This window comes from Bos javanicus, chromosome 7 (genome assembly GCF_032452875.1).
Source record: "Bos javanicus breed banteng chromosome 7, ARS-OSU_banteng_1.0, whole genome shotgun sequence".
Taxonomy (NCBI): domain Eukaryota; kingdom Metazoa; phylum Chordata; class Mammalia; order Artiodactyla; family Bovidae; genus Bos; species Bos javanicus.
In genome coordinates this window covers 62600254-62614958 of record NC_083874.1, presented here as the reverse complement: position 1 = coordinate 62614958, position 14705 = coordinate 62600254, and the positions used below count along the sequence as shown (strand labels likewise).

The following is a 14705-nucleotide window of genomic DNA, read 5'->3' as shown; positions in this document are numbered from 1 at the left end:
CCTCAAAGACAGTGAGTCGGCATATAAGCCCTTCACCAGAGTCACGGTCTCAAACACCCAGAGGGCCCCAGCAGGTAGGGCGCACAACTGAAATAGGATGGGGGTAAGCAGAGAGAACCAGAAAGTACACGCTCTGCTAAGGGCAGCCAGGTTCCCGCCAGGTAGGAAGCAGGCCCTGGGTGGCGTGCCTTCCCAGATGAGACTTAAGTCAGGGGTTTATGTGAAATCTTCCAAGTTGGCAGCTAAACCATATCGTTGGGAAACACCATTGGCCAAATCAAACACATCAGAGAAAACTGACCACCAGTTTGCATCTGCAGCTTCGCAGTTTTCAGCAATTCCGTCCCCCAGCGCCCCCTCGTGGGCTCCTTCAGAACTCCAGGCTGAGTAGAAGTGCCTTGGTCTTGTCCACCTGCTGAACATAGGGGCCTCCGAGTTTCATGTGCTAGTTATCCTTTGTGCGTATCACTGTACTTGGCACATAGAAGGCCCACAGTAAACCCATCATAAATGAACGCATGAGCAAATGACCCTAAAAATATGCTGCTGCTGCTGCTAAGTCGCTTTAGTCATGTTCGACTCTGTGCAACCCCATAGACGGCAGCCCACTAGGCTTCCCCGTTCCTGGGATTCTCCAGGCAAGAACACTGCAGTGGGTTGCCGTTTCCTTCTCCAATGCATGAAAGTGAAAAGTGAAAGTGAAGTCGCTCAGTCGTGTCTGACGACTCTAGCAACCCCATGGACTGCAGCCTACCAGGCTCCTCCATCCATGGGATTTTCCAGGCAAAAGTACCGGAGTGGGGTGCTATTGCCTTCTCCGAAAAATAGGCTATGTAGAATAATTAAGTGACTTACCCAAGTCATGCTGCCAAGACTGGGGACTTTAACCCAGCTAGCTGCTCTGACTCAATTCTGTCTAATGCTAGTGATTTATTTAGTTGCTTACTGCCTGATTCATTTATTTATTTACTTACTTACATAGCGGTGGACATAACCATTGAATCAGGGCCCTTTCCCTCCCCAACCTGAAAACATTATTCCAAACACTCGGACCCAAAACATACCGGACAAGACAATCCCTTGGGCCTTTCCCAACCCTACACTATCTCAACCCCCTATAATCTCCTCTGACTTGGGCTCTGAGCAAAGCACATCTTCTTGGAACCCCACCCCAGGTGAAGAGGAGCAAGATCTCTACTTTCCCTTGTGGTGAGGGCTGAAACATTGATTGCAGGGTACCTCCTGCTTCTGAGCCCCACGGCCCCTTTCACATGTCCCAAAAGCCCCCCACAAACTACAGAGCTCCTGTAAAGGCCAGGCAGAGTAGGCCCCTATGACCCCAAGACAACAGGAAGGGGCCTGCCTTGTTTGAGGACCCCACAGAGTGATGAATCACTCAACAGTTTCGTCTGAAGATATGCGTGCTGGGGAGAGTGGGCTCTGCAGAATACAGTGGCAGTGAAAATCCTAACACTGAAGTAGAGCGCTCAAAAACTGGATTCTAACCCTCTTACTAGTTACCTGATGTCTGTGACCCACAGTAAATCACTTGACGCTTCTGGGCCTCTGTTTCTGCATCTGTGAAATGATCCAGGAGAACCAGGCCCTGCCAGCTTTGATATGCTGTATCTTCGCTAAGACTCTGTGTATCACAATGGCTCCCAGGATCGAGGGCACGGCCCAATGCAAACATACACACAAGACCAAAATTAAACTTTAATATTTAATGAAATATATACATTACACTGCTGCCAAAGGCAGCCAGATTGTAATTTTCTTGAGGATAATTTAATTTCAGATTTATTTCAATGAACCACACCTCCCCATGAGGTCCTTTTGGCTGGCGCCCTCTCGCACACATAAATCAGGATCTAATTTATATGGGAGTCACAGCACCAGATACTGGCAGGGCCTGGGTGGGAACTCTGTGCACGTCATTTCAAGGCACAGGCAGTAACTCTTTGGGGCATCTTAATGGTATGAGGCTAAATGAAAAGAGAAACCTGTATCTGAGTCTAAATGAGGAGCTGGGGGGGAACCCTAATGAGCCTTTGTTCTGGTGAAAGTGACCAAGAAGGCAGATTTCTGCTCAGCATAAGGAAAAAATTTTTAGCAGGCAGAGCTATCCAACTATGGAAAGTGCTGCTTGAGATGAAATGAGTTCCCCACTGCTAGAGGTGATCAAGCGCTCAGCCCTGAATGAGTACCAGTGGTTCCTAAACCCAGCTCTGCATGAGGATCACTCAGGCCACTCATTAAACAATAAACTCTGGGCTAAATCCCTACAGATTTGGGTTCACTGGGTCTGGGGTTGGGCTGAGGAGTCTGTAGTTTAACAAGTTCCCCAGGTGATTCTACGTCTGCACCTCAGTTTGAGAAACGGTTGGTTAAGTGATCCTTCAGAAACACTCCAGCCCTGCAATCCTATACAGTAACCTTGTAATTCAACTGAGAGCTTCCATAAGGGAATTCCAAACCCATGGAGCTGAGAATGACTGCCCAGATCAAGATCTACTCTCCCAAGTCGATGGGGAAATTGCATTCCAGAAAAGGGAAGGGGCATGCCTCAGAGAAAGAGCCAGTGAGAGTCTGGGGCTGTGTCTCAAACACAGGGATCCTGGCAAGCCCTTGGAAGGAAAGCCTGGATCCTCACAGCAGGATTGAGTCCCTTTCTATACCCTAGGATTTCTGAAAAGAAAAGAATCTTGGCTGAGTTTGGTGAAATGCTTGGGCTAATTTTTCAAGATGAACAGAGAGGAGTGGGTATAAGAAAACTTGGATTCAAGTCCTGGCTCCACCACTTGCTGGGTACAGAAGCCCAGGTGAGCTACTAAAGTTCTCTGCTCTATTATGAAGCTGGGAATCTCATTGCTAGAGGGACCTAGCAACAATAATTTTGCCCTGCCTACCTCAGGACCTCATGGGGATCAACCAGAAAGTGGACCTGGAAAAAATTTACAAATGGCATGTTGCCATTTTCAAGTGAAGGATCATAACCTGTTATCCAAGTCTGAACCCCCTTCAAAATCAGCTCAAGGTCATCATCACCTTCACAAGGGCTTCCCTAATGCCTCGCTCTTCAGAACCTCTCTCACACCTGGACTCTTACTGTTTATATAACTTTTACCCACGGCCTCACATTCTTTCCTGGTTATTTTATACTGGCCCTCTTGCCAGCATGAGTGGAAACCCAGTGCTTAAAATCCTGGATTTTGCCACATTATGATCTTGAGCATGCCCCTTCCTTTCTCTGAACCTCTCTCCAAAAGTATAGTCATTAAAACCACTAGCTTCAGAATTAGACCAATCTGAACTCAGGCTTGACCGTTTACTAGCTGTGTGGCTGTGGACAAACAGCCTCTCTGAGCCTGCTTCCACGTCTGTAAAATAATGGGAATAACCTTGTCTTCTCATGGAGCTACTGAGAGGATACAATGAGATAACATTAGTAACACTCTCAGTGCAACAGAAAATCCTGCTCAGTTAATGGTAACTAATTGTACAAAATGAAGAGACTGGGCTTCAATTGGACAAAGGTCCTGCTAGCAACGAGATTCCAAAGGGCAAATAATCCTCCTCTTCTTTCCTACCCTTGCAGTAGGATTCAAAAAGCTTGCTTGGAAAGTATTTACCAAAGACTTATGGACTTCCCTTGAGGTTCCCTCTGGATTCCTCAGCTGGTAATTCCCATCAACGCCCTTTCAGACAATCATTCTTGGTTCAGAAGTTCAAGGCAAGGAACTTGCTGTTTCTTGCAATTCCCAAGATGGCCTCCAAATGTTGTAGCTGTAAATACATTTCAGCCACAAATTAGAAGGCAGCCGGTGGGGTTTGGGGAAGGCATTTCAACCATATGGCAGGATGATGAATCATCTCGTGTTAATGAAAGTACATCTCAGCCTCTGGTGTTCTGTACCTGGTGCTCACTTGGGGACCTGGGAATCTGGCATAATGATGTGGCTACGAGTCCCTGCTGCCTAAGAGTGGGGTGGAGGACAAGTCAGGGTCTCCTCCGCCAAAGGGGATCTATACCTAAATTCAGCATTTCATGAATGGGTCTCGTCTGGGGGATTTTTTTCATGGCCATGGAGCTAAGCAAGAATCTCTTTTAATTGGCAGGTCCCCCAGTGAATGTCAGCTGCAACATTTTCATCAACAGCTTCGGTTCCATTGCTGAGACAACTATGGTGAGTGAGTCAGAACACAGGCTGCTACTTACTGCCTGGGAGATCTCTCCCCCTGAAATATTTACCCTCTGTACTGGTCTTGCTCAAAGAAGTGGGAAATCTGGTGTTTTTCAGGGTTTCATGGGATTTGGACATTTTTACTGTCCTGTTCAATGTTTTGAGTGAAGACATATATCTGAAAATGACCAAGGAGCTAGGGGGCTAGCACATGCTAAACACTCAGGATTACAAAAGCAAAATTCTATCAAGAGGTGAAAGTTTTAGATTAAAAGAAAATATAAAGACCTGCTTGTAAGTGTAAAATTCAGCTGTAGAATAGCAAAAGACAGGTTATACAAGCTGAGATGGGTATACTTGGTTGATTCTTCTATGTTTGTATATATTTAAAAATTCCCACAATTAAAATTTTAAAATATATCTGTTAGAGTAGAAAAAATTCTAGAAGGAAAAACAACCAAAATGTTAATAGCAGTTATCCCTGAATCATCGTCTTATGGAGGATTTCATATCCTTCAGTACTTTTATATTTTTTCTAATTTCTGCAAGGAGTAAATCTTATGTTAATAATTATAAATAAATGTAATCTACTTTAAAATATTTTTCTCAATGCTTGAAAACAAAAATTCAATTGTACTTGTTTTGAAGGGTGCAATAAAGCTTGTGAGAAAACAATTAAAGCGGCCTCAAATCAACTCTTTATGAGCAGAGTGAGAAGCAGTCAGTCAATCACCAAGTCCTATAGATGTTACTGCCTTCAAATCCTCTAAACCATCCATCCCTGGATGCCCACCTGCCTCTAGTCTAGCTCAGGGTGCCACGGTGCCTTGCTCACATTACTGCAAAGTGTCCCCAACTTGCCTCCTGCCCCCTCCAATCTATTCTTCCTCACACTGTGGTCTTTCTAAGATACATACCTAACCACACTGGTCCCCTGCTTTAACACCTCCCCCAGAGCCCCCTCACCTTCAGCATCAAGCTTGCAAGGCCCCTCTGATTCTGGTTGGCTGCATCTCTTCCCTCTCACTTCCCATTCTGGATGAATGGAATTGCTCAGCCTTCTCCACCCGGGAGGTGCTTGCTCTCTGGTTTCCAGCCTTCTCTTGATGCTGCGGAGGCCTCCGCCCAGGGCCCCCACTCCAGCTTCCTTTCCATTGCCAACCCTCAGATTCTTAACTCCCTGCTTAGGATGACCGCCACAGGAAGCCTTCACACTCTTAACACGCATGTACACGTGTTTAAGTTCATATGTGCGCTGACCTAATGCTAGGATGGGTTCCTTCTACCTGTTCTCACGACGTGTGCTGCAATCCCCATTGAATGCGCTGGCCGTGCATTCTCACACTCTCACCATCTGCCCGTGTGTCCCTCCTCTCACTGGAATGTAGTTCAGTTCTTTGGGGGCCAGAATCTTGTCTCATTTCCTGTGGTAACCTCAGCACCTGGCACAGTGATTTAATAACAGGTATTCAGTAATTTTTTTTAAATAAGTAAGCCAAATCTGATATATTGTCTGTTGATTCAAACCATTATTTGGTCTGAAATATTTATACCAATTAGATCTAACTTTTTAGTCCCAGATTGGCAAAAATTGCTGAGTTCTATATGTCATGGGGCAAATGATCCAAAATCTATCCTTTTGCGGAGAGGTCTGTTTTAATATGGTCAAATCAAGCAATCAAAGTCCCTAAAACTAACAGGCCTTTAATCTCCACGTGGAGATTGTCCCGCCTATCTACTAGAACAAGCATGGTTGCTTTTCACTGGACCTCCAGGTCCAAAAGCCAAGTCGTCCCACCCTGTGAATGGATGCCTTCTCAGAGCTCCTAGTGAAGCCCTCTGCTGTTCTTCTCCCTCCAGACCAGACATGCACGGACATCTGCATCACTCATAGTGCGTGTGGCAAATGTTGAAACTTCCACTCTTCTTCCAAAATGGTAAAGAGTTATCAAACCAAGTAACGGTTTACATATGACCCCGTTACGTAAGGAACTTGGTTATTTGAGACAGGTGTACGCATCTGCACTCCAAGCCCACCCCTGCTTTCCTATAACAGTCGCATGGAAATCTATTTCCTTATTACAGATTACTAATGGAGTGGTGGTTTGCTCTTGTTTTGCATGGTGGTTAAAAGCTGAGGCTCTGAAGGAAACCTGGATTCACTCACTTTATGTAAGAGGCTGAGTTGCTTTGTTATCTTTAAGCCTCAACTTCGTTGTCTGTAAAATCCCAGGGGTGATTAATGTCATACTACTTCACCCAGTTAATTTCTTTTGCCTCCTGAAGTTATTATGGATGGAAATTATAAACAGGAAAGCATTTCTCAGAGTAAATGCTTTGTAAGTGCTCTTACTGTTTCCAATGACGATGATGAGAATGATGGGGGCAATGATGGGGGCTCTGGGCACTGAAGCCCCAAAGTCACCCCAGATTAGTTGTGTGATCCTGAGCAATTCCTTGAGTTCTCTGAGCCTTAGTTTTCCCTTCTCCAGTATATCCTGTCTACCTCTTCAGACTTTATTCCTGCTACATATGCTTTCTACAGAGACAGTATAGCAATCAGGACATAGTCTTTCGTGCCCGGACGAAATCTGAGACTCAGCTCTGTGGACACGCACAAGGTAGCCTACGTCAGCCTCCTCCTTCATAGAGCAGGGGACCAAGAGCATCCACCTGGGACTGTGTGAGGACTGGCAGATGAGGCATGGAAGCGCTGAGCACAGGGTCAGACACAAAGGACACACACAACGGATGGTAGTTCTTATTTCAGATGCCACTTGGCATTTTCAACAGCTTTCACATTTGTTCTCTCACTTCATTCCTTCACCAAACACTTGCTCTGAAAACCACTCTATAAAGCAGACTTGGCAGACACAATGCTCCCCAGTGTACAGCTGAGGAAATGGAGATTTGGAGACACCCCCATCCCAGAACTAGTTAGTGACCAAGCAGGAAATAGGGTCCAATTCTCACAACTGCCAGGAAACCATCCCCAAGAAAAAGATATGTAAAAAGACAGAATGGTTGAAGAGCACAGACATGGGAAACTGAGGGACCCCAGGCCCACAAACACACTTAAGCAGCAACCTAAGTGTTATCCAAAGTGGAAACCCAACCTCAAATCATGCCAGGCTCAGCATGGCTCAGGAGAAAATAGTACTGAAAATGGAGGTAACCAACGAGGGGAGGAGCCCAGAGAGATGGCTGCCTGGGGCAGAGATAAATAATGTTTAGACAGAACATGAAGGACTGGCAGTGAGGTACTTCTTTGGGAATGGGCCACAGCTGACACAGTTTTGTCTTTATTAACTAAAGTTAATCCAAAGTAGAGTTGTCATTTTCTGGCTTCCACATTCAGTAATACGGTGATTTTTTTTTTCCTATGGGGTTCTTAATTATCAATATGTGTTTAATATACATTGCAGATAATTCAGGAGAAAACCTAAAATCTCAAAGGTAGAAAAACTGCTAAGAAACTAAGTCAGTCTTTATTTTACTGAAAGGGAGTCCAATGTCTAGAGTGGTGACACTGACTGAGCAAGGTCACACAGCACGCACTGGGTGCCACAGAAGCCCAGGTCCAGGCCGCCTTGCAATGGCCAAGAGCTCCACTCCCCTGCAGCTTCTTTCTCCCCTAGATCCCACCAACCAAACCCTCTGGATCACTTTCCCATTCAAGCCTATTTCCTTGTCACTCAGAATATGCTTAGAAAACAAGATTGCATTCAAAAGCAAGACTACAGACTTGTATTAATATGGAACACAAAAAAGGGCAATGACCACACGTTAAATGCTACTGTGTGTCAGGCATTATGCAGAGCACTCCATGTGTATCATCTTATTTACACCTCACAACAACCCCCATGAGGCAGGACATGTTATCTCCATTTGTGTTGTTTAGTCACTAAGTCATGTCCAGCTCTGTGATCTCATAGTCTGTAGCACACCAGGCTACTCTGTCCTCCACTATCTCCTGGAGTTTGCGCAAATTCATGTCCATTGAGTTGGCCGTGCTACCTAACCATCTGATATTCTGCTGCCCCCTTTTCCTCCTGCCCTCAATCTTTAGGGTCTTTTCCCAGCATTAGGGTCTTTTCCAATGGGTCAGCTCTTCACATCAGGTGGCCAAATTATTGGTGCTTCAGCATCAATCCTTTCAATAAATATTCAGGGTTGATTTCCTTAGGATTGACTGGTTTGATCTTCTTGCAGTCCAAGGGACTCTCCAGAGTCTTCTCCAGCACCACAACTCAAAAGCATCAATTCTTTGGCACTCAGCCTTCTTTATGGTTCGACTGTCACATCCATATATGAGTACTGGAAAAATTATAGCTTTGACTCTATGGACCTTTGTTGACAAAGTGATGTCTCTGCTTTGCAACATGCTGTCTAGGTTTGCCAGTTTTCTTTCCAGAGCAAGTGTTTTTTAATTTAATGACTGCAGTCAACCATCTGCAGTGATTCTGGAGCCCAACAAAATAAAATCTGTCACTGCTTCTACTTTTTCCCCTTCTATTTGCCATAAAGTGATGGCACCAGATGCTATGATCCTAGTTTTTTGAATTTTGAGTTTTGAGCCAGCTTTTTAACTCTCCTCTTTTACCTTCATCAAGATGCTCTTTAGTTCCTCTTCACTTTATGCCATTAGAGTGGTATCATCTGCGTATCTGAAAATGTTCATCGCTCAGTTGTGCCTGACTCTTTGCAACCCAGTGGACTGTAGCCTGCCAGGGAAGAATACTGGAGTGGGTAGCCATTTCTTTCTCTAGGGGATCTTCCCGACCCAGGGATCAAACCCAGGTCTCCTGCATTGCAGGTAGATTCTTTACCACTTGAGCCACTGGGGAAGCCCATATCTACATAGCTGAGGTTGTTGATATTTCTCCCACCAATCTTGATTCCAGCTTGGGATTCATCCAGCCTGGCATTTCACATGATGTACTTGGCACAGAAGTTAAATAAGTAGGGTGACAATATATAGCCGTGACATACCCCTTTCCCAATTTTGAACCAGTCTGTTGTTCCATGTCTGGTTCTACAGATTTCTCAGGAGGCAGATAAGGTTGTCTGGTATTCCCATCTCTTTAAGAATTTTTCACAGTTTGTTGTGATCCACACAATCAAAGGCTTTAGTGTAATCAATAAAGCAGATGTTTTTCTGGAATTCCCTTATTTTCTCTACGAGCCAACAAATGTTGGAAATTTGATCTCTGGTTCCTCTGCCTTTTCTAAATCCACTTGTATATCTGGAATTTCTCAGTTCATGTATTGCTGAAGACTAGCTGGAAGGATTTTGAGCATAACCTTGCTAGCATGTGAAATGAGTGCAATTGTGCGGTAGTTTGAACATTCTTTGACATTGCCCTTCTTTGGGATTAGAGTGAAAATTGACCTTTTCCAGTCCTGTAGCCACTGCTGAGTTTTACAGATAAGAAAACTTAGGCTCACAAAGGTTAGGTCCCTTGCATAAGGACACACAGCTAATCAATCGGTGGCAGAAGTAGGAATTGAAGTCAGATATCACCCCAAACCCCATGTTCTCCTGAGCCAAATGTAAACACTTAATGTCCAGATATTTGGGATTATCCAGCCCTTGCTTTTTTTTTTTTTTTCATCATAAGGAAGTCAGAGTTGAAAGGGAACTTCACTGAACAGACATACCCAGGCCCCCATACTTCCAGCCCAGGGCTCGGTCTCACCAACCATACAATGAGCTGGTCGTGTACCCTGGGTCTGTGGTAATATGGTCACAGTCCAATGTCAGAAACTTTCCAGGCTGTGTCTGTTCTCTAAGAGCAGCAGGAGTGCAGAGCAGCTCTATAACCAGCTGGAGTCCCTAGGCCTGACTGTCTGCCTCTCAGGGCTCAGCTTTATTCACCAGAGCTGAGAGTAGGCAGGCAGCCAGCAAAACAACAGGGGTCTCCATCCATTCCTGACGGGGCTAGCGCTGAGGCTAGCTGACCTTCATTCAACCTTTGGAGTGATTCTGAATCTGTGCAAAAAGACGAAAGTAGAAGTTGGGACAGGAAAGTAGGAAGGAGAAAGGGAAGGAGGACTGCTGGTCTACAGCAGCACCTCCAGCACTCCATAAGACAAAAATGTGGACCTAGGACCTCAACGGGACCACACATGCTTACGTGGGCGCATCAGTGTGTGCTCTGCAGCATCTATATGTCATTGGAGGATGTGCACGCATGTGTATATTGTGGGGCCATATGTTTGTGCAAATGCACACATAGGCCTGTGTACCTGTGCACACTAGTTTGAATATATTTAGACAGGTAGTGTTAGTCCCTCAGTCGTGTCTCTTTTCGACACCATGGACTGTAGCCTGCCAGGCTCCTCTGTTGATAGAATTCTCCAGGTAAGAATACTGGAGTGGGTTGCCATTTCTTTCTCCAGGGGATCTTCCTGACCCAGGGATCGAACCCACGTCTCCTGCATTACAGGTAGATTCTTTACTGTCTGAGCCACCAAGAAAGCCCATATAGACAGGTAACCTCAGAGAGAAAAGTGTCTGATCATGTATGGATATGAACATAAGTAGGTATACTTCTATGGTTATAATCACACATGTGAACATGTGTAATGGGGATGTGCATGTATCTGCATGTACATTTAAGAATATGTGAACATGGTTAAGAGTTAAAACACATGAAGGGTATTATTTTCAGTTATGTAACTGTGTGTGGATATTTGTGAATATTGATGCATGCATTTAAGTATGTATCAGCATTTGAGCCATCCCTCAAATATGAATTCTGTGTGCATGCATGTGAGAATGTATGTCCATACAAAAAGATATGAATACATGAAAGAATATTTAAATGTGTATCAGCATGTGGGTATGACTATACAGTGCGCAGGTGTACATGTGAGTGTGCACACATGGGGACACACAGACAGCTGGAATTTATGTGGAACTCAATGTCAACAGATGTGAGAGAGAGACAGAATGTGCGAGTGTGGCTAATGACATCCTTTGGGCACGAATCCCACGATAAGCACGTGTGCTCCAGCCTCTCTTGCCAAGGGTTGGGCTAGCCTGGCATAGAGACAGGCACACTGTGGCCAGGACCCCTGGTGATGGGTGACAACCGAGCCAACTAGAGCCCACGTCCCTGGCCTTATTTGTAGATATTAGGGGAGAATTGGACAGAGCCCTGAACCAGGAAACAAGAGACGAGTGTTTGAGCTCTAGCTCTGCCACTGTCTAATACCACTGAGACTCACTTCTCCCTTGGCACCTGGCTCTAGGAATGGAGTGTAGGAATACACAAGAAATGGGTATGAGAGTCCTTTATGAATGCTACAGAAATGTAACAGATTATTAACTACTAAAATAATCAGCCACAGTCACCAATACATAAGCCTAAGTGGTTTTTTCCCCCTTCTGTTCCCTATTTATTCATTGTTTCCACCCCCATTTTTAAGGTCCTATACTGAATGTCGGAGAAGGCAATGGCACCCCACTCCAGTACTCTTGCCTGGAAAATCCCATGGACGGAGGGGCCTGGTGGGCTGCAGTCCATGGGGTCGCTAGGAGTCGGACACAACTGAGTGACTTCACTTTATTTTTTCACTTTCATGCATTGGAGAAGGAAATGGCAACACACTCCAGTGTTCTTCCCTGGAGAATCCCAGGGACGGGGGAGTCTGGTGGGCTGCCATCTATGGGGTCGGACACGACTGAAGCGACTTAGCAGCAGCAGCAGCATACTGAATGTACTAAAGGCAGCATTACATAGGCTCAGGGGATATAGATCAGCTTTACTCACATTACGCTAGGCTTTCCTGTACCAACAACCACCACCCAAACCCTAGAGTCTTAAAATCACAAAGACTGATATATCCCTCTTCTAAAGTCTGACACAGATCTGGGGGGCCCTCCAGGACTACTGTCCTCCACGTCATGGCTGAGCCTTGCATTTCCACATTGACACATGGTTTCACACTTGCTGTGCAAAGAAGGCATTAAACAGTAGCACACTGGCAAGTTAATGCTTTCCACTCAGCAGTGACATCTACCACCTCTGCTCACATTTCACTAACTGAGGAAAGCCTCGTGGCCCTATCTGAAAATGACTGTAATCCTCCCATAAGGAAAGAGACACCAGACATTTGTGACTAGTAGGGCCCTTCTTTTAAGGAGTCTCCTAGAGAAAGGAAACCAGAGACAAAACCACAGTGTGATGGGTGAGATTACAGAGGTGTGCACAGGACACCGCCAGAACACAGAGAATGGCCGCACCAGCAGCAAAGTTAGGGCATGCTCACTGAACAGGCACGACGTGCCAGATGCTGTGAAATGCTGTGTTGTGGTTTTGAGTAGATTTTTTTTTTTGGAGTAGAAGTCTGATCATGGTTCTCTCCATGTTAAAACCTTCCAGGAGAGAATGGCTTAGTGGAATAACCCAAACAGAAGGGGTTTAAAAACCGGTGTGTGTGTTCAACGGCGTTAAAAGAGGAGCCATGTCAACTAAGAAAAGAGAACTGTATTCAGTGGATTTGGCAATGGGATGTGAGAGGAGGGAAGCATGTATGAAGGTGGGGAATGTAATTCAGGGACATGAAGAAAGCAAAAGACAAAAATATGAGAAGACACTGGGAAGATAATTCTTTCACAAAGCTTGCTGTGGAAAAAGATGAGGTGGTGGTGGTCATTTATTGAGCATTTTTCTAAAAATCAGGCATTGGTAGTTAGCAAATTATGGAGATTATTTCATATAACCTAATAATTCCATTTTATAGATGAGGAAACTGAAGCTCAGAGAGGCTTAATTCACCCAAGCTTTTCCAGCCAAGAAACATCCTCACTAGTTATCGGATAAGAGGAGAGGCTACTGTGCCAAAGGGAGGCAGGGTCATGGAAATACAACCTTGTCCTGGTCTTCTGCACTCAGATTTGGATAACAAGTAGGATTTGTGCAATTCTACAGAACGGGTATCTCAAAAGGCCTTGGCCACCCATCCTTGTGGATATTTGGAAATGAGAGTTCAAGATGTATGAAAACAGCTTCCATGTAAGGAGATTAAATGTCCTTATGTCTAACCATAAAAGTTAACACATTGTTTAGGAAGCAGTCACTTCTCAATGCCAGCCTACTTCTGGGATCGATTGACTAAATTGAATCAACTGATTGAATTGAACTGGGATCAGTTGACTGAATGAATTGATTTTGAATCATACAAGATAAAACTTAGGTCCATCCACTTCTTTCCAACTCTGCTGCTGTCAGGTCTAGCTCAACCTGGCACCATCTCTCTCCTGCTTGACTAAAACGGCCTCTTAACTGGCCTCCCTGCCTCCTTTCCTCCCATCCTCACCACTTCCCATAGCGCCAAGAGGAAGCCTTTTAAACCCTAAATCAGATCACAGCACTCTGCTTCAAATTCTATGACAGTTTCTTAATCCTTTTACTACGTTCTGCTCCTTCTGTCCAGAAAAATATTTGCATGAATGACTCTCATTCTTTCAGGTCTCAGCTATCTTTTCAGAGGTCCTTCCCAACTCCCTATCTAAAAATGTCCCCCATTCCAGTCACTGTCGCTTCATGTTCTATTATCTTCAGTTATATCTAAAAAGTAATGGTTTGCTTGTTAGTTTGTGATTTTGTTTGCTTTCTTATTGAGAGTGGGGACCCTGTCTCTCTCAATCATCCCTCTATTTCCAGTACCGAACACGTTGCCTGAACCAGAGGAGCTCAGTCAATATTTGGGGAGAGAATTAACCTTGAAGGTTCTCCAGTTGAACCCCCGTCTGTTCTCAGAATCTCTGCCACAAACATTGTGTTTTTGGCTTGCACACGCCCAGTGATGGGAACCCCTGCACCTCCCAAGGCAGCCCGTTTCATCTTGGGACACCTCTTACATCTCCGTTTGCCCAGAGCTTTCATTCTGATGCTGGGGCCACAGAGAACCAACCTATGCACCTGACAGCCCTTCCAAAAACTGTGGTCAGTCCCCTCACTCCCTCCCCACACCTGGCTCCCTCGGTCATTCTCCCTGGTTCTGTCTCTTTGCCTCCGGGGTGCTCTCCCAGTACAGCCAGCATGTCAATGTCCATCTTGAGCCAAAAGGCCAAGAAGTGAACCCAGGCCCCGAGGAGTGCTCAGAGTGGAGTGCACTGGGACCAAGCCCTCCACACTCTGGGTTAGTGGGCCTCAAAGCATTGTTTTTAACAGCAGCTACATACCACAGTTCATTTTTAAGCTGAATCTTTTTTCCCCACGTCTTTTTATTTTTTGAAGTATATAATTGTTTACAGTGTTGTGTTCGTTTCTTCTGTATACCATGCACACATGTATTCCCTCCCTCTTGAGTCTCCCTCTCACCCCCACCCATTCCACCCCTGCAGGCCATCACGAAACACTGGGCTGAGCTACACAGCAGCCTCCCATTAGGTCTCTGTTTCACACATGGTAGTGTATATATGTCAATACTACTCTCGATTTGTCCCACCCTCTCCTTTCCCTGCCATGTTTGCAAGTCCGTTCTGTAGTCTGAGTCTCTGTTCCTGCC

General features: G+C 45.2%; 1 protein-coding gene across 1 annotated transcript in view; it reads left to right on the top strand.

The window, feature by feature from the left end:
* GLRA1 (glycine receptor alpha 1) overlaps positions 1–14705 on the top strand; it is an 87147-nt gene that overhangs the window by 40125 nt on the left and 32317 nt on the right. Inside the window, exon 3 of the mRNA XM_061424109.1 lies at positions 4120–4187. Coding sequence (XP_061280093.1) covers positions 4120–4187 — 68 coding nt within the window. The remainder of the gene's footprint in view (positions 1–4119; positions 4188–14705) is intronic.